The following is a 24,231-nucleotide window of genomic DNA, read 5'->3' on the forward strand; positions in this document are numbered from 1 at the left end:
CATAGGGGAGTTCAGCCCTAAAATTATTGAACTCGATATTGAATCCAGAAGGTGCTGGAGTCCTCAAGTGAAAACTTAGGTGTTATTCTTCCAGCTTGCACTGAGCTTCGCTGGAACACTTCAGCAAACCTGAGATAGAGATGTTGGTCAGGGAACAGGGTGGTATGTTAAAACGGCAAGCAACTGGAAGCTCAGGGTCTTTTTGTAGATAGAACATAATTGTTCAGTGAAGCAGTAATCCAGTCTATGCTTTGTTTCCCCAATATGGAGAAGAGCACATTGTGAGCAGTAAATTGTGAAAAGTGCAGGTAAAATGCTGCTTCACCTGGAAGATAGTTTGGGCCCTTGGATACTAAGGGAAAGAGGAGGTCAATGGGCAGGTATTCTATCTTTGGTGATTGCAGGGGAAGGTGCCATAGGGCTGTGGGGCAGTATTGGACATTTTTGAAGAGTGGACAGGGTGTCCCAAGGGAACAGACCCTGCGGAACACAGACGAGGGAGGGGAGGGGATTATGTTCTGGTGGTGGCATCTCACTGGAGGTGGTAGAAATGGTGGCTGATGATCTTCTGGATATGGATGCTGGTGGGATGGTACATAAGGACAAGTGGAACCCTATTGCTGTTGTGGGAGGAGAGAGAGGAGGTGAGGACAGAAGTGCAGGAGATGGATCAGACCTGGTTGAGGGCCCTGTCAACAACGTTGCAGGGGAACCCTTGGTTGAGGAAGAAGGTTGCATTTCGGAGGATCCCTTGTCAGAGTTGGCCTTCTCAGAACATATGCAATGGAGATGGAGCAACTAGGAGAATCAAATAGACTCTTTACAGGAAACAGGGTGCAAGGGTGTATTGTCAAGGTAGCTGAGGGAGTCAGTGGGTTTAAAATGGATATTAGTGCCCTGCCTATCTCCAGAAATGGAAAGAGAGATGTCGAAGAAGGGAAGAGTGGAGTCAGAGATAGACCAGATGAAAGCGAGGGTGGGATGGAAACTAGAAGAGAAATCGATGAACCTTTCCAACTCCAGGTGAAAAAGGGAAGCAGCATCGATGTCAGATGAAGAGTTGTGTGTGGGGGCCAGACTCGGGCTGGAACAAGGAATGTTCCACATACCCCACAAAGAGACAGGCATAACTGGAGCCAATGCAAGTACCTGGCCACCCCTCTGACCTGAAGTCAGTTAAGTTTTTTCAGTTCCTCTCCTAAAGTATGGAGTCTTGTGGAGATGCAAGCTATATACACTGGCAAACCTCGATGATTCCATAAAGGTAGCTTATTTCTCAATGTGAGTCTAGACAGGATTAATGTAGTCAGCTATCTCTTAGGGCTCTTGTGGCTAAACTAGTTCCTGTCTTTATTCTAAACTGGCTAATTTTCCAGCAAAGATCACCAAGTACTCTTTGCAGACAAAAGCAGCTGATTATATTCCCTTCTGTGACAAATGAATACTTTGTAGCATTAGTATGGGTTCTTACCTTGCCTACTGAGATGAATAAATCAAGAAACAAAACATGCATTTCTACTATTTATGGCTCAGTATCACATTAGCTGTTCATTTAATTCTCATTAGCACTCTTCAAATCAACATATTAGAAAATGCAAATAACAGAACATGAGAATATGACTGTAATTTAATCCTCAATTAATCTGATGAAAACTTGTCCTTTATTCTTACGACAAATGTCTAGAACAAACTGCAGCATAATCCAAACTTCCACACACAAACTTTCAGAAGCAAAAACGTACTGTTGCTATCAAAGCACGCTTTATGAAATTTTCCCATGTAAAATTCTAATCCAATGATTGCAAACATGAGAATAGCGAAGAAAAGTAGCAATCCAATCTGAAGCAGGGGGATCATTGCCTTCATGATGGACTTGAGCACAACTTGTAAACCTGAAATGTAAAGTAATACCAATCAGATCAGACTTTTTGTAAATCATCCCTAACAGATAGCTTACATCTTCCATTTTATACATTTTACATGATAGTTCTACTCACTAAGATATGGCATATCACTTTCTGCAGGTGAGCAGGTAAAAGCATCCAGTTTATTAAACACTAAAGAAAGCCATCAGAATTTCACCATTAGGAATTTCAAAATGGCAGTCACCTAAAGTTGACAAGGTCCATCTTTACACACTTTATGTCAAATTCCAATAACATTACTGGGATCCAACCTAAATTTAAAAGATGAAAAAAATCTATGCTTTCATTTTGCAATGTTTATTTGCTCTTCTGAACTCTAATCTATTGTATCCACTTCTCTGATCATGGATTTTCCCCCATAACCTGTTTCCTGAACATCAGATGCAAAATGGGCAAAGCATAAATTGGCATTAAGCTTGACTGGAAAGTATTGAAAAGCAAATTTCCAGATCATTTTCTGCCTGTTTGAACATAAAATTTGGAACTTCTAGCAGCTTTAAGAATCAGAGATTTGATGTATTCACTAAAGTAAGACTCCAGGCTACATTCCACCAGTTTGTAATTAATCATGTTAGAATAGAAGGATCAAATGTACCATAGAATTATTCTTGGAATCCTTATCTTAAAAACATATCCTAACGGAGATGTAATACCTACTTGGAATTCCAGAAACCAACTTCAAAGGTCGAAGGACTCGAACTGCACGTAATGTTCGAAGATCGAATTCTGCCCCTGTTGTAGCAACAATACTGGAAAAGAAAATATATGACATGTTTTATTTATACACAACTACATATGTGAGTTGTAGCTCCACACTGCACTGTACATATACGTCAAGATTCATGTTGGATACAGGACACAAGAAGGAAATTCCTGCGTGATATAAATGCTGGGCTGGGTTGTATCTCAGCAAAAAGCTTCTTCCTAATTTCTTCATCTCATTTAAAAGCACAAACTCATGCTAGGTTACAGTTCCTCAAGTAAGCAAGTACACTTCTCATATGACAGTGTGTTTGCTTTTTTTTTCTGGAGTAATGGAATAAGTGGAAAGACATCACAATTAATTAATGCAATTGTAGAATGATGATAGCCTGGGCAGAAGCCATTCAACCCATGGTGTCTATGTTAGATCTCTGTAAGATTAATTCAACTCATCCCCCTCCCACACATTTCTCCCACAGCCTTGCAAATTATTTCTCTAAGAGTACTTAACCAATCCCCTTATCAAAGCCAAAATCTTATTTGCCTTCACCACCATGTCAAGTATTACATTCCTGATCCAATCTATTTGCCATGTACAAAGATTTTCCTTCCACCATTGTTTGCTTCTTTGCCAACGACCTTGATCCTGATCCTCTTATTCCAACCATTGAAGGGAACAATTTTCTCTCTATCCACTCTGTTTAGATCATGATTTTGAAAGCTTCCACCAAATCGCCACTGAATATCCACTTTTCTAAGGAGGACAATCTCAGATTCATGTGACTAAATCTGAATATTTAATTACTGGAACCATTCTTCAAAATCTTTTCCAGCCCTCAGTGTTCCTAAATTGCAGCGCCCAGAATTGGACAGAATGGGCTGAATCTTATATTTTCCTGGCTAAGTGCTGGTTGAATTGAATTAAATATAAAACCTATAATATGGAAACAGGCCATTTGGCCCAACAGGTCCACACTGATCCTCTGAAGAGCAACCCACCCATTCTTCCACATATTGCACTAGATTTACCCCTTACTAATGCACTTACCCTACACATCCCTATTGCTCTAGATTTACTCCTAAATGCACCTAACATGCACATCTTTGGACTGTGGGAGGAAACCTACATAGACACGGGGAAAATGTGCCAATTCCACACAGACAGTCTCTTAAGGTTGGAATCAAACCCAGGTCCCTGGCACAGCAGTGCTAACCATTGAGCCACCATCCCACGTGGAGGGATTTTTTTTGTCACAATGCCTAGCACTTGTCTATCTTACCAAACTCACCTCATTAACTACTTAGCATGCCCTTATAATGTCAGTCATGTTCAATTAGCACACTGTTCCCAGAACAATTCACCATCCAATGATTATCTGCTGTAAGATTGGCATCTCCAGTCCACGCCATCTTTAAAAGGCTGCTGTGCATCTGGACGAGCACAGACATACTGCAAGTTGCCCCTGCTTGGTTAAGGAGCTTTCCAGAAGGTGCTGGAATAAGAGAAGAACGGCATTGCAACCCATTGATCGGAACCTGGCGGTCCTGACTGAGGGGTATGATGTGAAGGAAATGACACCTCTTCCTGACTAGAAGAGGAGGCCACATCATCAGACCCTGGCAGCCTGGTCTGACATCACCACTCAGCTTAATGCCATCTTCACAGATGCTAACAAATGACCAGTAGTGCCATAAAAGATCAATGAACTCCACTGCATCAGAGTAAGTGCCATAGTCTTGTCTCTGCTACCTCACACTTACTCTATACTTCCACCAAGGCTCATTCTCACTGCTGCCTGCAACATTTTCCCTCATCTACTCAAACTCCTGTTCAAACCCCACACAATTAACCCTGCATGGTTTTGACATAGTTTCCTCAGTCACTTGGGACAACTCATCACCCTTTCCCTTATTTGCATAAGACTAACTGCTACACCACTTTCATCTCACTCAAATCTTCCCTTTCTCTCATTACACAATAAAACAGCCCAATAAATGGAAACAGGGGAACATAGAAAATAGAAGCAGGAGTTGGCCATCCAGTCTTTCAGGCCTGCTCCACTATTCAATATGGTCATGACCGAATATCTAACTCAGTATTTGTCAACTTTAGTCACGTTAATTTCTTTAATACTACTTTATTTATACTAATAATGATTTCTTCCAGTCCCCCATTCTCACTAGCCTTTTGAATCTATTATTTCAAAGAGATTATTTGTTTCTTCGCCCCTGAAGTAGACTCAAAGTAATTAGATTCAAGATCCTAGTTTTGGATCGACCTACATAGTTTTCAAATAGAATGGAAGGATGTTGTGAGACTTGATAGGGTTCAGAAACGATCTACAAGGATGTTACCAGGGTTGGAGGATTTGAGCTATAGGAAGAGGTTGAACAGGCTGGGGCTGTTTTCCCTGGAGCATCAGAGGCTGAGGGGTGACCTTATAGAGGTTTATAAAATCATAAGGGGCACGGATAGGGTAAATAGACAAGGTCTTTTCCCTGAGGTGGGGGAGTCCAGAACTAGGGGACATAGGTTTAGGATGAGAGGGGAAAGCTATAAAAGAGACCTAAGTGGCAGTATTTTCACGCAGAGGGTAGTAAGTGTATGGAATGAGCTGCCAGAGGAAGTGGTGGAGGCTAGTACAATTGCAACATTTAAAATTCATCTGGATGGGTGTATGAAAAGGAAGAGTTTAGAGGGATATGGGCCAGGTGCTGGCAAGTGGGACTAGATTAGATTGGGATATCTGGTCAGCATGGACGAGTTGGACAGAAGGGCCTGTTTCTGTGCTGTCCTTCTCTGTGTTTCTATGACTCTAATGGAAAATTTTATCACATTCATGATCACTGCTCCCTAAAAGTCTTTTTATCTGCAACAAAGTTATTTATTGACTGGGGTCGGTTAGCTCAGTTGGTTGATTTACATTGCAGAGTGATGCTAATAGCTTGGGTTCAATTCCCACACTCTCCTTCTCAATGTCTCATCTTGCCTGAGGTGTGGTGACCATCAGGGACTGTGGCAACTTTTCCTTACTTTACCATTTATTTATTGACCCCTTTTTCTTTGCATAATACTAAATATAAAATAGCCTACTCCCTAGATACTTCCTTAACGCACTGCTCTGGAAACCATCTTGTGCACATTCTAGAAATTCATTCTTCACAGCACAGATGCATGTTAGATTAACTTGATGTATATTGAAGTACTCAGGATTACTTTATGTGCACTTCTAATTTCCTGACTTATATTGTACCCTACATTATTAGTATTTTGTGGTGGCCTGTAAATAATGCTTAATACAATCAAACAGAATCAACATGATTTTGTGAAAAGTAAATCACATTTGACAAACTTACAAAGTTCTTTTGAGGATATAACAGGCAGAGTTGATAAAGGGAAACAGGTAGTGTATTTGGATTTTCAGAAGGCATCTGATAAGGTGCCATGTCAAAGGTTTTTGCACAAGATTGGAGCGAATGGGGGCATTGGGGATAATGTATTAGCATGTATGGGGACTGGTTAACACACAGTTGAAATGGATTATTCTTTTTCATGTTGAAAATACATAGCTAGTGGAATGTCACAAAAATCAGTCCAGACCCTTAATTATTTACTGTGCATGGATATGTTCACTGAGCTGTGAATTTGGTTTGCAGATGTTTCATCCCTTTTCTAGGTGACATCCTCAGTACTGTTGAGCCTCCTGTGAAGCGCTGCTGTACTGTATCAGTTGAAACATACCCACAACAACTGCAATCAGCACCCAAACTACAAATCTTTACACAAACCTTGATATACTATGTATATTAGTGACCTGAAGGAGGGCGCACAGTGTAATGTATCCAATTTTACTGATGACTCAAAGATAAATGAGAGACCATGTTGCAATGAAGACAGAGGAATCTGTAAGAGGAGATAGCTAAGTTGACTGAGTCGGCAAAAACTTGGCAAATGGAGTTTAGTGTAACAAAAGTAGGGCAGAATCAAAACGCAGAGAATTTTTTAAATTAAGAGAGACTCCACAACAGAACAACAAAGAGAGATGCTGGTGTTTTTATGCATTAATCACAAATCGTTAGCGTACAGGTGCAGCAAGTAATCAAAAGACAAATGGAATTTTTCAAAGAGATTGGAATTTAAAATAGGGAAGTCTTGTTAGAACTGTACATGGTGTTGATGAGGCTGCACTTTGAGTGCTCTGTACAGTTTGCAGCCCCATATATAAGAGGATGTACGAGCATGGAAGCAGCCCAAAAGAGAATCATTAGACTGATTAGTGGGATGAAGACCGTTGACTTATCAAAAATGGCTAAACAGGTTAGGCATTTATCGACTAGAGTTTAGTAGAATGAGGGGTGATCCTATGGAAACATGCAAGGTTTTGAGAGTAGCTTGACAGAATAAAAATTAACCTGTTTCCATTATTGAAATCTTGAACTAGGGGACATAATTACACAATAATCGGGCATTCTGAGATACAAAGGAATTCCATCTTTAAGTGTACAGTCTGAAATTCTTTACCCCAGAGAGTTGTGGAGGCAAGATCATTTTTTTAAAACTGCACATACATAGATTTTTGAAATATTAAAGAATTGAGGGCTATGATGAACTGGCATGTAAGAGTTGTTGAGACCTGAGGCAGATCGCCACGATCATGTTGAATGGCAGCATAAGCTTGAGGGACCGAATAGCCTACTCCAGCTCCTTTTTCTTATTTCCTCCTTTACAGGTCCTTCTTTATAGATCCTACTTGGTCCAGATACAATGCCCCATGAATCTAAACTCCTTTCACCGACGCAATTTCTCCAGCCTTGTGTTCATTCATACATGTTATTTCTATATTCACCAGCACATGATACTAGGAATAATTCAGAAATTACTGCCCTAGCGAGCTTGCTTTCATCAATCTCTTTTCCCGATTCCTGAACTTTGCTTCCAGGACTTCATTCTGCATTCTACCATACTGTCATTTGCACCAATGTAGACTATAACCTCTGGCTCTTCACTTTTACTTGGAACAGTAACTTCCAGGGGTGGGGGAGTCGAGAACTAGAGGACATAGGTTTAGGATGAGAGGGGAAAGATATAAAAGAGACCTAAGTGACAACTTTTCACGCAGAGGGTGGTGCATGCGTGGAATGGGCTTCCAGAAGAAGTGGTGGAGGCTGGTATAATTGCAACATTTAAAAGGCACCTGGATGGGTATATGAATAGCAAGGGTTTGGAGGGATATGGGCCAGGTGCTGGCAGGTGGGACTAGTTTGGGTTGGGATATCTTGTCGGTATGGATGAGTGGACCGAAGGGTCTGTTTCCATGCTGTACATCTCTATGACATCCTTGACCCTGGAACCAGGGAGGCAATATTCCATCCTGGAGTCACCTGCAGAAATACCTTTGTGCTCCTATAGATGTTGAATGCCCCACCTTTGCCACGCCACTGGGCTATAAAATTGGCTCTTGCTACATTCCTCTGTGGAACTATCATTTGCATCAATATCCAAAATGGAAAATCAGTTAATGAGCAGGTGTTTAGTGAGGTATCTTCCTAAAAGTCCTCGTTTGTCTCACAGTCACCAATTCCCTTTTTGCTTGCATGCTCCTAACCTGTGATCTGACTATGTCCTTAAATGAGCTATTCAAGTAGTTCTTACTTTCGCACATCCATCACAGTGACTCCAGCCATCTCTTAGGTTCCTAAACCTGAATCTCAAGTTCTTTCAAATGTTATGTTTCCTGCACTGCTCATCAAGGCCACAGGAAGCATCCAGGATTCTCCATGTCACAGGATGGGCATTCCACATGGCTGAGCTTCCCTGCCAAGTCTAAAGCTTACTTTTGAACTATTCATTATAAACTAAAGACTAGAAAGCAGAATTATTCACATGTATTCATTGGTTCGTTGTCCTGTGCCAATAAAGGTAGTTACTTCACAGAGTTACGTAAAGCTCTTACGTTATCAGTTTAAAGTGAAAATTACTTCTCTGTTTCAAGGCATTTGCCCATTAATTAATATTTGAATTTTATTGCTTTTGTTTTATTTATTACAAATTGAAGTCTTGTTCATTTTTTCTCTTGAATTGTTTGGGAATGACATATTTATTGTTTAAGTTATTTGTTTTTAAAGTTTCTACAGTTAACCAGGTTGGCTTCTTTTTTGACTGTTACAAGACAGAGGCATGAACACAGAAGTTTGGAAATGGATTTGGAGAAGGGACCAAAATCAATGGCTTCAGTTTTTCTCACACATAATCAACATAATAGCATGCACAACATTTTAGACTTTCACATAATGAAATCAGTTTAAAGAGAAAGCATTGAACATTTTTGTTGTTTGGAAAAGAGCTGCATAGCAATTTAATCTCAATGTGTTAAAGGCCAAGCAACATTTGAATATATTTTAAAGTTGTGACAATGCTGTGGCTTTAAGAGGTTATCGAACATAGAACATAACAGTGCAGTACAGGCCCTTCGGCCCTCGATGCTGCGCCGACTTGTGGAACCAATTTGAAGCTCATCTAACCTACACTATTCCATTATCATCTATATGTCTATCCAAAGAACATTTAAATGCCCTTAAAGTTGATGAGTCTCTACTGTTGCAGGTAGCAGTTTCCACACCCCTACTACTCTCTGAGTAAAGAAACTAACTCTGACATCTGTCCTATATCTATCATCCCTTAATTTAAAGCTATATCCCCTCATGCAAGCCATCGCCAACTGAGAAAAAAGGCTCTCACTGTCCACCCTATCTAACCCTCTGATTATCTTTTATGTCTCCATTAAGTCACCTCTCAATCTTCTTCTCTCTAATGAAAACAGCCTCAAGTCTCTCAGCCTTTCCTCTAAAACCTTCCCTCCATACCAGGCAACACCCTAGTAAATCTCCTCTGATTTCTTTCCAAAGCTTCCACATCCTTCCTATAATGCAGTGACCAGAACTATACACAATATTCTAAATGTGGCCGCACCAGAGTTTAGTACAGCTGCAGCATGACGTCATGGTTCTGAAACTCAATCCCTTTACCAACAAAAGCTAACACACTGTATGCCTTCTTAACAACCCTATCAACCTGGTTGGCAAATTTTAAGGATCTATGTACCTGGACACTGAGATCTCTCTGCTCATCTACACTACCAAGAATCTTACCATTAGCCCAGTACTCTGCATTCCTGTTACTCCTTCCAAAGTAAATTACCTCACACTTTTCCACATTAAACTCCATTTGCCACCTCTCAGCCCAGCTCTGCAGCTTATCGGTGTCTCTCTGTAACCTACAACATCCTTCATCACTATCCACAACGCTATCGACCTTAGTGTCATCCGCAAATTTACTAATCCATCCTTCTATGCCCTCATCCAGGTAATCTATAAAATTGACAATCAACAGTGGACCCAAAACACATCCATCCACTGGTAACTGTACTCCAGGATGAATATTTACCATCAACCACCATCCTCTGTCATCTTTCAACTAGCCAATTTCTGATCCAAACCACTAAATCATGCTCAATCCCATGCCTCCATATTTTGCGCAATAGCCTACCATGGGGAACGTTACCAAACACCTTACTGAAATCCACACACACCACATCAACCACTTTACCCTCAGCCACCTGTTTGGTCACCTTTTCAAAGAACTCAATAAGGTTTGTGAGGCATGATCTACCCTTCACAAAACCGTGTTGTCTATCCCTAATCAAATTATTCCTCTCCAGATGATTATAAATCCTATCTCTTATAGCCCTTTCCAACACTTTACCCACAACCAAAGTAACGCTCACTGGTCTAAAATTTCCAGGGTTGTCTCTACTCGCCTTCTTGAAAAAGGGAACAACATTTGCTATCCTGCAGTCTTCTGGCACTATTTCTGCAGACAATGATGACATAAAGATCAAAGCCAAATGCTGGGCAGTCTAGCTTCCCAGAGAATCCTAGGATAAATCCCATCTGGCCCTGGGGACTGATCTATTTTTTATACTTGCCAGAATTGCTAACACCTCCGCCTTGTGAACCTCAATCCCATCAGGTCTATTAGCCTGTATCTCAGTATTCTCCTAGACCACATTGTCTTTATCTAGTGTGAATACAAATGAAAAGTATTCATTTAGCGCTTCCCCATCTCCTCTGCCTCCACGCACAACTTCTCACTACGATCCTTGATTGACCCTAATCTTACTCTAGTCATTCTTTTATTCCTGATATACATACAGAAAGCCTTAGGGTTTTCCTTGATCCTATCTGCCAATGACTTCTTATGTCAAAAGGGCTTGTTTCCACACTGTAGAGATTCTCTTCTGAAAACGTTCTCAAGAACTATCAGTCTAAGGACACATTCTAAAGTCACAGTTGAGCAATATAAAGTAGGCCATTTAAGATTGAGATAAGGAGAGATTTCCTCACCCACAGAGTGATAAGCTTGTGGAATTCTCTGCCACAGCAAGTGTTTCAGGTTTTAACTGAATTCATTGAATGTTTTCAAGAAGTAGTTATATTTCTTGGGGTTAAAGGGATCAAACAGGGTACTCAGTTGGATGTTCAGTCATGATGAAATTGGCGAGCAGAGCAGCCTTGAAGGGCCAAATAGTCTATTCCTGACCCTATAGTCTATGTTTTTATGTCTGTACAGGACTGTAGAACTGTTCAAGTAGCAAGGAATCAGGCTGTGCTTTTATCTGCTCACAACATCACCATTCTTCAAGGCTCATGCCAACCATCGCCAATTAATTGACATCAGCCTTTGGTAGACCATCACGTGTCACATGTAGTAGTGTTTCTACTTGGTATGATTCTGGAAGCTTCATCATTGTTAAAGATTGGGGTATCCATACAGATTGCCTATTTCAGCAATAAAGATACTTACTCCAACCAAGAATTTACTCCATCCTTAAACCAGCCAATGTCGTGGTTAGTGAACAGACTAGAGAAGACACCTTTAACCTCTTTTCAAAGCTATATGTTGATGAGTTTGAAAAGGCTCAGAGAAGGCAGTTTGTTTCTACTCTCACCAATTACAACACAACTTTCAGTAAAGATTGAGAATTGTGAGCTGGTGAGCCACAAGAATGTGACTAAAGGTCACCATCAAGCAAAGATTCATAACCATCAGATCCCAAACCATCACTGGGAGGACATCTTGGACTACCTGCAACTGTCTTCAGAGGGAGATAGCTATTTTGTCCATATGCCTCTCCCATAGTCCTTGTGAGAGAGAAAGATAGAAAACTAAGAATCTGTGTCAATAATCAGACACTCATGCAAAGATTTATAAGGACACTCAATATCTTCCTAAGATTGAGAAAGCACTGCTAGTTCTCAAAGGTGCAAAATATTTCTGCAATCTCAGTTTGGTTCATAATTATAAGCACTATCCATCACTAAACAAGGTATTGAATATATGATATTCTGAACAGGCACTGAAGGGCTTTACAAATACATAAGAATACCTTTGGGCTCTGGAGTGTCCCTGCTACCCTCATGCATGAGATGGTTAAAGCTTTTGGCGATTTAATTTCTAGTCCCTCCTTGAGTACCTTGATGACATACTCACTTTCAGCTTGACATTTGAGGAGACCCCTGCAAGACCATCTTATCCTGTTTGGGCCTCGTCCACCGCCACTCCCTCACCACCCGACACCTGGAGGAAGAACATCTCATCTTCCGCCTCAGAACACTTCAACCCCAGGGCATCAATGTGGACTTTACCAGTTTTCTCATTTCCTCTCACCCCATCTTACCCCAGTTCCAACCTTCCAGTTCAGCACCATCCTCATGACCTGTCCTACCTCCCAATCTTCCTTCCCACTTATCCACTCCACCCTCCTCTCTGACCTATCATCTTCATCCCCACCTCCATCCACTTATTGTATTCTTGGCTACCTTCTCCACAGCCCCACGCCTCTCCCATTTATCTCTCTACCCTGGAGGCTCCGTCTTCATTCCTGATGAAGGGTTTTTGCCCGAAACGTCGATTTTCCTGCTCCTCAGATGCTGCCTGACCTGCTCTGCTTTTGCAGCACTATTCTAATCTAGACTCTAATCTCCAGCATCTGCAGTCCTCACTTTTGCCTTTTGCAGTTTAACTTAAGTTTGACTTAAGAATCAAACCAGAGAAGTGCCAACTTTTCAAGATGATGAGGAGATCCCAGAGGTAGAGGACTAGCCCAACCGGAGATGGTTCCTTGGTCCAGCTGGTTGCTATAGGAGGTTTGTGCAAGGCTATGCACAGTTGGACACCATCTCACAATTTGCTATGGATATCTCAGAATGTAGAAGGAGTGATTGGGAAAGGATTATGAGCGTGCTATGTGACTGAACATTATTGGGCACTGGATTATCCCAATGTGACGACACCTTTTGCACCTTCAAAAGCAGAAGCTTATCTCATCATTTGCCATTGGCATCGAGATTTCCAACTCCTTTTCATATTGATGCTGTCAAAGGTTCAAGGGCAAAAAAAGAGCTGTTGTCATTTATTCCAATCAGAGTCTCAAGTTGAATGAGAGGAATAAGGAGAATGATCCCAGTATGAAACTCAAACTGTTAGCTTTGAGGTGGGCTGTTTCCTAGAACTTCGACATATTTAAAGTTAAATGTTCACCAATCTTGGTGTAAGAAAGGTTCAATGAACATGCACAGTTTCAATTCTAAATCTGGTACAGGTCAAACAAAAGTAATGCAAATGCTGACAAGCTTTGCCACTTATTTCAAAAGAAGATATCAGGTAGTTTCAGCTTCAGCTGATTAATGTGGGCATCATTACTGGGTGACTCAACATCCACCAACTCAGTGCTAGTGTTTCAATGGAATATGAAGAATCAGTGTCGAGTAGAGTCAGTTAGTAATACAGAATTCTGAATTGTCTGTGTGTTGTGATTCCACAGGGAGCATCTCGTGTGGGGACCACCCACCCTGAAAAATGGTGCAGTTGTCCTGCAAGAAAGCAGAAACAGAAGCAACAAGTGTCATTGATCAAACAACTTCTGGAGACCTGACAGATCTAAAGTTCAACATGCATGATCTGCCACAGAGACTGGATTCCTTGGAAGGTACCAGAACAGTGAAGCAGTTGAGAAGGTCTTCTCCAGCAAATGCTGGATCCTACCACAACCCTTATTATTTGCCCATATCAGTGGGGCAGATAAGATTGCTGTCACTAAAGTGGGCCACCAAAATACCATCTGGTATCACATACGCAACCTCAAATGTGTAAAACATGCATTTTGATAGAATCGACATTGACCATTGATTTGAAATAGTTATTCTGTATCTTTCACAGAGGCTGCCTGACCAACTGTGTATTTCCAAATTTTTGTTCTTATTTCAAATGTCAGCATCCATCGTGTTTTGCAAACTGTTTGTCAAGGAGAGCTCGTTTCAGTGCATGCGAATGACAGGATAGAAAATGTTAATAGTTTTAACAAATACAAAACATTTTCCCTTATGACAGAATCCCCTCCCACTATTGCTCTCAGTGTTTTTTATGATGTCAAGCTATTGCTTGACTAGTCTGTGGAACAGCTTTCCCAGTTTTGACACAAGCCCCAAGAAGTTTGGTGACAACACGTCACAGGGTCATCAGTGCTGTTATGATTATGGTTTTGTAGACGTTTCATACAAATGAGTGACTTTCTATGTCATTTCAGAGGGTAGTTAAGAGTCAACCACTCTGCTGTGAATTGAAGTCACATGTAGGGCAGATTACTTAAGGATGGCAGATTTTCCTTCTCTCAAGGACAGTTGTGAACCAGTTGGGTTTTAACATCAATTGATAATGTGCTGTCCATGTAGCACCCTCGGTCCTGGAGGAACGCTGTCTCATTTTTACTCTATCAGCTGTGTATGGTAGAAATGACAAATAAAAGCTACTCTACTCTACTCTAATGGTTTCATGGTTGCCATTAGACAACTTTTAATTCCTGATTTATCAACTGAACCTCATGATTCAAACCATGTCTCCAAAGTACTGACCTGGGTCTCTGGATTACTAGTCCAGCGATAATGCCACAATAACACCAGTTCCCTATGTTGGAGGGTTACAAAGGTGAAAGTAGGTAGTCTTAGCCATGGAGAAAGTAAGGACTGCAGATGCTGGAGATCAGAGTCAAAAGTGTGGTGCTGGAAAAACACAACAGGTCAGGCAGCATCCGAGGAGCAGAAGAATTGATGTTTCAGGCATAAGCCCTTCATCAAGAATCAGTCTTAGCCATGGAGAGGATATGTGGTTTGAAATTTAACTCAAGTTCAAATGGAATGCCAAATAGTCAAGTATTCTGGTTCAGCATCAGACATGGTTAACGTTTCTGTTCTGGTTGCATCAGCATCACAGATCAGCACCTGTACTCTACCAATATTTATGAATGAAGAAGCAATGTGATATGACCAGACAATCTGTTTTTTGTGATCATAATTAAAAGATAAGCATTGGCCCAGAAACAAGCAATAACTCCCCTGCTCTTCTTCAAAACAGTGCCAGATCTTTAACATGGATTCAAACTGGCTGATGGAACTTTGGTTTAAAATCTCTGAAAGACAGTACCTCAAACCATCCAGTGCTCCCTCTGTAGTTCATTATAGTGCCAGCCTTGATTTCTGCATTCAAGTCCCGAAGTGGACTTGAACCCAAGATGAGTCAGAAGCGAATGTGCTACCATCTAAGCCACACAGTGTCACTAGGAAATAGATTTAAAGCACAGGCAAGCTCAGCCATTCGAATTAGATGTAACGGACATAATGATCTGCCATTGCATCAATGACTATACATAGCCAAGAGCCTGTTTGGCTCAGTGAAGTGACATAGATGGAAATATGAATGAAGCAAGAACAGAACCACTCACATACTGAAGTAAAATGGTATTTTGCTGACAACACAGCTCAGTTACTGCATAATGTTAATTTCATTAAGAGGCAATCACCATGGCAATTGTATTCCCTGCTGCATCATGTTAATTTTAATAAGAGCTTACATTCATTACGTCTCAGTTGAATAAAATACCCTATTCACTCAATCAATAAACAGTTCCCTCACCACAACAGAGACTAAAGCCAGACTGTATTGGTGCAGTAATAAGAACAAATAAAGTGGAAAAATTCAGCAGGTGTGAATTCAGCATCTGCGGAGAGAAACTTAATCAATATTTAATTATGAAAGATCATTTGTTCTGTATCTCTTCACAGAAGCTGCCTGACCAGCTGAGTATTTCCATATTTTTGTTATTATTTCAGATTTCCAGCATCCATAGTGTTTTGTGTATGGTGCAAACTTGTTACTGAGAAGGGTGCATACACATCTCAAATTGTGTATGCCGACATGATAGAAAAGTTGAATGGTTTTAGCAAACACGTGCAAAATAATGATATAGCACTGAAACAAGTTATGGACAGTTTTAACAGTATTGTATTAGTTTCATGTCTATCAAGGAAAGAAATACATGGTCATGTCAAATGCAATGCTTTTGATCATTAGGCGTCAGCACCAAGCACCCCAGATGAAGTACATTGTGGGTTAAATGCATGATATAGCATCTTTAATTGTGTCTCAACATATTCTTCCACTTCATGAGACATTACGATATAGGAGCAGAATTAGGTCACGCTGCCCATCAAGTCTGCTCCACCATTTGATCATGGCTGTTTCTCAAGTCCATTCTCCTGCCTTCTCTCTCTATCCCTTGATCCCCTTACCAAAAGAACAATCTATTTCTAACTAAATTACAATGACTTGAATCCCAGAGTAGCAATGGGTTCCACAGATTCATCAGCCTCTGGCTTAAGAAATTCCTCCTCAGCTTGGTTTTAAAGGGTTGTACCTTCACTCGAAGGCTGTGCCCTTGGATCCTAATCTCTCCTACTAATGGAAACATCTTCTACCCAGGCCTTTCAATATTCTGTAAATTTCAATGAGATTCACCATCCCCCACACTTCTAAACTCCATTGAGTATAGACCCAGAATCTTCAACCCTTCCTCATATGGCAAGTCTTCATCCCTGGGATCATTCTTGTAAACCTCCTCTGGACTCCCTCCAATGTCAGTACACCATTCCTTAGATATGGGGCCCAAATCTGTTCCACAATATTCCAAATGTCATGTGACCAGAGGCTTATACAACCTCAGGAGTACATCTCTTGTATTCTAGCCCTCTCAATATGAATGCTAATATTGCATTGCATTCCAAACTGCCAAGTGAACCTGCATATTAACCTGAAGAGAATCCTGAACCAGGACTCCTAAGTTACTTTCTGCTTCAGATATCCATAGCCTTTCCCCATTTAGAAAATACTCTATGCCTCTATTCTTCCTATCAATGCGCATAATCTCACACTTTCCCATATTGTATTGCACTCTCCTAGTGTGTCAAGTCCTTCTATACCTTCCCCGCTTCCTCAACACTATCTGTCTCTCCACCTATTTCTGTATCAGCTGCAAACTCAGCGACAATGCTCTCAGTTCCTTCGATCAGATCATTAATGTATAATGTGAATAGTTGTGTCCCAAAACGGACCCCTGCTAAACTCCACTAGTCACCAGCTGCCATCCTGAAAAAGAAACCCTTTATCCCTAGGCTCTGCCTTCTGTCAGTCAGCAAATCCTCTAACCATGCCAGTACCTCGTCCCTAACACTATGGGCTCTAATCTTATTTAGCTGCCTCCTGTGCAACACCTTGTCAATGCTCTCTTTTGTCTAATTCGCTTGTTAGCTCCTCAAAGAATTCTAATAGCTTTTTCAGGCATGACCTCCCTTTTATGAAGTCATGCTGACTCAGCCCCATTTTACCATGCACTTCAAGTACTCTGCAATCTCATACTTAGTAGTGTACTCTAACATCTTATCAATGACTGGGGTCAAGCTAACTAGCCTATAATTTCCAACCTTTTGCCTCCCTCCCTTCTTAAACCACAGTGTTACATCAACCATTTTCCAGTCCTTTGAGATCCACCCTGACTCCAGTAATTCCTGAAAGATCACCATTAATGCCTCTACAAACTCCTCAGCTATCTCCTTCAGAACCCTGGGATATAGTCCATCTGGTCTGGGTGATATATCAGTCTTTCAACTTCGCCATCACCTTCTCCTTAGTGATGGCTACTACACTCACCTCTGTCCCCACTCCCTTTAAGTTTCAGTATGCTGCTGGTGCCACCCATTTTTAACATTGATACAAAGTTCCTCTGCCATTTCCTCATTCCCCATTATTATTCCTCCAGTCTCATGTTCTAGTGCTCCGATATTACTCTTACCTCTCTCAATGTCTATTTTTTTTAAAGTTTTGCAATCTTCCTTTATACTACTAACTAGATTACTCTCATATTTCATCTTCTCCCCTCTTATTGTTTTTCTGTTATCCTCTGCTCATTTCTAAAGGCTTCTCAATCCCCTGGCTTCCCACTAATATTCACCACATTGTATCTTTTTACCTTTTGCTTTTATGCTGTCCCTTTCTTTGTTTGTCAGCTATGGTTGCCTCATTTTGCTTTGGTATGTTTCTTCTTCCTTAGGATGAATTTCTGCTGTGCCTCCTAAATTATATCCCAGAAATTCCTATCATTGCTACTCTACAATCTGTCATGTTGGTCTCCCCTTCCAATCAACTCTGCCCAGACCCTCCCTCAGGTCTTTGTAGTTACCTTTACTCAATTGTAATATCGTTGCATCTGATTCCAACATTTTCCTCTCAAACTGCAGACTGAATTTCATCATATTGCAGTCACTGCCCCATGAGGAATTCCTTCGCCTTAAGCTCACCAATCAAGTGTGCCTAATTATACATCACCAAATCCAAAACTGCCTGTTCGCTAGTGGGTTCTACCACAAGCTGCCTCAAAACATTCCAACAATTCCTTTTCTTGAGACTGGCTACCAATCTAACTGTCTCAGTCCACCTGCATACTGAGGTCCCCATTATGATTGTAATTGTTCCCTTCTTACATGCCTTTTCTATCTCTTGATTTATTTTCTTCCCCACATCCTGACTACTGGTAGGAGGCCTGACCCTACTCCCATTAGGATCTTTTTCCCTTTGTGGTTTCTCGACTCTACCCAAACAGATTCTACACTTTCTGACTCTATACCACTTCAATCACAGAATACTGTTAGTACTTCCACACAAGCTATCCATCTGTGAGCTGCCAGAAAGCCAACTTACTTCTAAATTTAAGAGAGATTCGGGATCAAGGCAAAAGACACATCAAGGGAAATCAGGACCAGAGGGTAATGGAATCAAAAATTAGCAAATAATATGCGGGTAATTTTTCACAAACCATTCCAATGTTTTGCAATTAGTGATTCTGTACCTCAGGGCATAAAGTACACAGGTGTGGAAGGCAAATTCATCCTCTAAAGTCCCAAAATTGCAGTGGAAACATCAATAATGGATGAACGCTCAGAAAAGCTGTTCCCTTGTGAAATAATGCCACAGAGGCCTATATCTCGTCACCAATTCACCCTTTATTTACATGTGGAGCATCCTTGACACTGATTCAGCTCGCTCAGAGCCAGAATGCCTGTTTATGTCTGTCAGCCAGGGCTCCCCATTTGGAATGGATTAACAGCACCAATCAGGGAACTCATATTCTATGGGGTCAACCTGGCTGACCTCATTACAATCACTACATCTCTCACTCTCTTAATCCAAGGACATAGGCCAGGTCTTTTTTTTGTAGCTCCGCATAGGGCATTTTAGCACCAGGTCAGGTTCCTCCAACTCTACCTGATACGGTAGCATGTAACGCACAGTAGCTCATTTCTTGCGCCCAGAAGGTTCCGGACGAAATGCATTGTCCTTTTCAAGTGGCAACATCCACCATGTATATCTCAGATTCCAAGATACTTTCAATGCTTGATGGAGAGGGAGAACCCACAGGTTCTGGAACAGTCCAAAAGGCAGTTGAGGAGCCAGGCATGTTTTCTTCCATATCATTTGAGATTTTGCAGCTTTTCCACATGCTTGTTCAAGACCATTGGACCTATCTGAACTTTATACATCACTGGAGACTTTACCTCGCGACGAACATGCCTCTTACCCAAACAGGGCCATTCCAGCAATTCCTACACCACACATCATCCCCTGAAGTAAATTGTCACTCTCACTTAGCAGAATCTTTTCTTCGGCATTGGAGTTCTTGATGCCATTTCGCACTCTTCCCCAAGGTCTGGAAAGATTTGATTTAACCTGGTGCAAAATCTTCTCCCCATTAGCAACTCTATTGGAATTATTCCTGTAGTTGCTTGAGGGATCATTTTATAATCAAACAGGAACCAGGACAGTTTGTTATCTAGTGAAGCTGTAGACTGTTTCTTTAAGCCTGCCTTCAAAGTTTGGACTGCTTTTTCTGCCAGACCATTGGGTGATGGATGGTACGGAGCTGTCCCTATATGACAAACACTTTTTATAACTTTGGGGAATATGCAAATTCCCTGCTGGTAAACAATGGCCTGTATGAAAAGGGGTCATCTGCCATGGGTATCTAAGGAAATAAGGGAGGCTATCAAATTGAAAGAGAAGGCGTATAAAATGGCCAAAAACAGCATGAAACAAGAAGACTGGGAAAACTTTAATGATCAACAGAAAGCCACAAAAAGAGCTTTGAAGGAAAGTAAGATGGAACTTGAGAAAAAACTAGCACAGAATATAAAGACAGATAGCAAAAGTTTCTATAAATATATAAAACAAAAAACAGTGGCTAAAGTAAGCATTGGTTCCTTAGAGGATGAGAAGGGGCATTTACCTTATGATGAAATGGCCGAGGCATTGAACAGGTATTTTGTATTGGTCTTCACAGTGGAGGACACAAATAACATGCCAGTAATTGACAAAGAGACGAAGGCAGGTGAGGACCTGGAAACAATCATTATTATGGAAGAGGTAGTGTTGGGCAAGCTAATGGAGCTAATGATAGACAAATCTTCTGGCCCTAATGGAATGTATCCCAGGGCACTAAAAGAGATGGCAGGAGAAATAGCAAGTGCACTGGTGGTAATTTTCCAAACTTTGCTGGACTCTGGGGCAGTCCCAGCAGATTGGAAAACAGCAAGTGTGACCCCACTGTTTAAAAAGGGAGGTAGACAAATGATGAGGAATTATAGACCGGTTAGCTTAACCTCTGTAGTGGGGAAGATACTTGAGTCTATTATCAAGGAAGAAATAGCAAGGAATCTTGTTAGAAACTATCCTGTTGGGCAGACGCAGCATGGGTTCACAAAGGGCAGGTCGTGCTTAACAAATCTTTTGAAATTCTATGAAGACATTATGAGCAAGGTGAACAACGGGGACCCAGTGGATGTGGCGTACCTAGATTTCCAAAAGGCCTTCACATAAGAGGCTGCTGCATAAGATAAGGATGCAAGGCATTACAGGTAAAGAATTAGTATGGATAGAGGATTGGTTGACTAACAAGAAGCAAAGAGTGGGGATAAATGAGCACTATTCTGGCTGGCAATCAGTAACTAGCAATGTGCCTCAGGGATCGGTGTTGGGACCACAATTATTCACAATTTATAAAGATGATTTGGAGTTGGGGACCACGTGTAGTATGTCAATGTTTGCAGATGACACTATGATGAGTGGCAGAACAAAGTGTGCGGAGGACTCAAACTTTGTAGAGGAACATGGAAAATATGACTGAGTGGGCAAAGATCTGGCAGATGGAGTACAATGTTAATAAATGTGAAGTCATCCATTTTGGTTGGAGTAACAGTAAAAAGCATTATTACTTGAATGGTAAAAGGTTGCAGCATGCTGCTATGCAGAGGGACCTGGGTGTCCTTGTGCATGAGTTACAGAAGGTTGGTCTGCAGTCAGGTTATATTGCAGTTGTACAAGGGCTGGTGAGGCCATACCTGGAGTACTGTGTGCAGCTTTGTGGTCTCCTTACTTGAAAAAGAATGTACTGGTAGTGGGGGGGGATGCAGAGGAGGTTCACTAGGTTAACTCCAGAGGTTGGCTTATGAGGAGAGACTGATTGATTGGGATTATATTCATTGGAATTTAGAAGAATGAGGGGGATCTTATAAAAACATATAAAATTATGAAGGGATTAGATAAGAAAAAAGTAGAGAAGATATTTTCACTGGCAGGTGAAATTAGGGCAAGAGGGCATAGCTTCAAGATTAGAGGGAGCGGATTTGGCCTAAGTTGAGAAGGAACTTCTTCACCCAGGGGGTAGTAAATCTATGGAATTCCTTGCTCAATGAAGTGGTCGAGGCATCCTCAGTAAATATTTTTAAAGCTAAGACAAATTTTTTTTGAACAATAAAGGAATTTAAAACATCTTATTTTTGGAAATGCCTGGATGACCCTGGTGGAGTTCAGTCATAGTCTGGCAGCAACCTTTGCTCGGGACAATCACTCTAGCTTCTCACAGCAATATGCCATTCTCTAGTCTAATCTGGTCTCTCCAGGTTCAAAAACATTTCAGTTCTGGTTGTGATGGCTCTTTCATATCTCCCATCATGACCAGCTGTTTCAGCTTTGCCAAATTGGATCTTTTTGCACCCAAAGTTTGATATTGTCAGCTGTGACTGGAAGTGTGTCCAGAAAATTTAAAACCATTATGTACTCTTCCAGTGGCAGTATCAGCGGTAGCATATCTGCCAGCGGGAAGTGCCTCAATGCATCTCCATTTGTTAAATGGCCTCCCGGAGGGTGTTCCAACTTGCAATTATACACACTTAGTATTCGAGCCCACTGCTGAATTTGGCCTGAAAGTATGACAGCACTGCTTTGTCCACTTTAAGTAGATCTAGTAGGAGTTTGTGGTTTGTTGTTATGACAAATGTACATCCATAAAAGTATTGATGGAACTTCCTGACTCCAAATATAACCACCAAACCTTCCTTCTCAATCTAGGTGCCTTTATAGTCTGCATTAGCCGAAGTCTTGGATACATGAGCTATTAGGCATTCCTCTCCATTGGGCATCTATGAGCTAATACTGCCCCATGTGGTACAGGGAGGCACTGCAAGACAATATCAGATCTTGCTTGGCACAATAGTATGCTAATACCTTACAAGATGATAGCTGTTTATCTAGCAGGGAAAAACAGTTTGCCATTTGTTTAAAATCCCCACAAAGGCGAACTGACCCCTGTCGTGCTTCACAATTGGTATGGCTGGTGCTGCCCATTCCACAAACTGGACAGGTTTAATGATTTCTTCGCTTTCCAGCCTTCTGATTTCTGCCTCTACTTTTACCTGTTAGGCAAATGCCACTGGGAGGGCTTTGCAGAATCATGGACTTGATTCCTGGTCAATATGTAAGGTGGCCTTAGCCCTTTTCGTCGTCCCTCGACCTTCCTGAAAAACCTCCAGGTATTTAATTAGGACTTCACTCAGGCAGCCATTTTTAATCAATAAGTGATGAGCCAATTGAGGTTCAACTTTCTCAACCAATTTTGCCCCATCAAACTTGGGCCCAAGCCTTTTACTATAATCAGTGGTAACTGAACCAACTGCTTCTCTTAAGAGACCGGAACCGAATCTGTACCATTAAGTTGGTATAGGTTCTCAGTCTAGCTGATGTATAGAATAGAATAGAATCGAATCCCTACACTGTGGAAACAGGCAATTTGGCCCAACAAGTGTACACTAACCCTCCAAAGAGTATCCCACCCACCCTACCCTATACTCTACATTTCACCTGACTAATGCACCTAATCTACACATCCCTGAACACTATGGGCAATTTGGCATGGCCAATTCATCCAACCTGCACATCATTGGACTGTGGGACGAAACCAAAGCACGTGTCAGAAACCACACAGACGGGTGGGGGGGACATGCAAACTCCACACAAAGACTCACCAGAGGCTGGAATCAAACCGGATCCCTGGCACTGTGAGGCTGCAGTGCTAACCACTGAGCCAATATGCCACCTTATGCAAACTTAAGGATTGGAGTTCAGAGTGAATTTTGTTAAACGCTGGCTCTGCAATCATTAAAAATGCCATTTCTGACCTTCATTGGAACTGTGTAACCTTTAACCAGACATTGGTTCTGATTCGGAATTTGCTTAGCAATTTAACTGTTCCAAATCAAATATATGTGGAACTTCCAGATTGTGCACTCTCCTGGATACCGGCCTATGAGTTCTCTTACTCAATTTAAGTGTAGTGGGACTCTTGCTGTCACAAGTACTTATATGGGCAGCAACTTGGCAGCCCGAATCCTGAAAAAACTTTAACCGTTTGGCTGAGGCTTGGCTTTGCTTTGGGGTTTTACTGTTGGCTGATCTCGAGTACCTTTGTTCAGGATGTGTCCTGAGTGAGGCTATGCAATTGACTGCCCTCAACTTAGAGTTCTCCAAGCTCAGTCAGACTGATGAAGGTGTCCACTTCCGTCAGAATACCCTGCAACGCATATGCTCCACTTGCAGCATTTTCCAATGATAAAGCCAGTTGTAGTGCCTGTTTGAAGTCTAGTTGGCTTCAGCTAGTAGGCATTTTTGCACAGTTACATCATTAATCCCACATACCAAACAGTTTTTCAGCATCTCATTAAAGGTTAAACTGAAGTCACATGCCTCTGTCAGTCATCTTAACCTTGTCAAAAATCCCAATGTGGATTCCCCTAGTTCTCAGATTGCCAAGTAAAACCAATAATGTCTAAG

The 24,231-nt window shown here is 41.4% G+C and overlaps 1 protein-coding gene across 1 annotated transcript in view; it reads right to left on the reverse strand.

The window, feature by feature from the left end:
* Positions 1-24,231, reverse strand: part of LOC140468175 (voltage-dependent P/Q-type calcium channel subunit alpha-1A-like) — a 620,416-nt gene that overhangs the window by 309,880 nt on the left and 286,305 nt on the right. The window contains exons 6-7 of the mRNA XM_072564404.1: positions 2,583-2,674; positions 1,743-1,892 (exon numbers count right to left, since the gene is read on the reverse strand). Coding sequence (XP_072420505.1) covers positions 1,743-1,892; positions 2,583-2,674 — 242 coding nt within the window. The remainder of the gene's footprint in view (positions 1-1,742; positions 1,893-2,582; positions 2,675-24,231) is intronic.

The sequence above is a fragment of the Chiloscyllium punctatum genome, chromosome 46 (assembly GCF_047496795.1).
Source record: "Chiloscyllium punctatum isolate Juve2018m chromosome 46, sChiPun1.3, whole genome shotgun sequence".
NCBI lineage: Eukaryota > Metazoa > Chordata > Chondrichthyes > Orectolobiformes > Hemiscylliidae > Chiloscyllium > Chiloscyllium punctatum.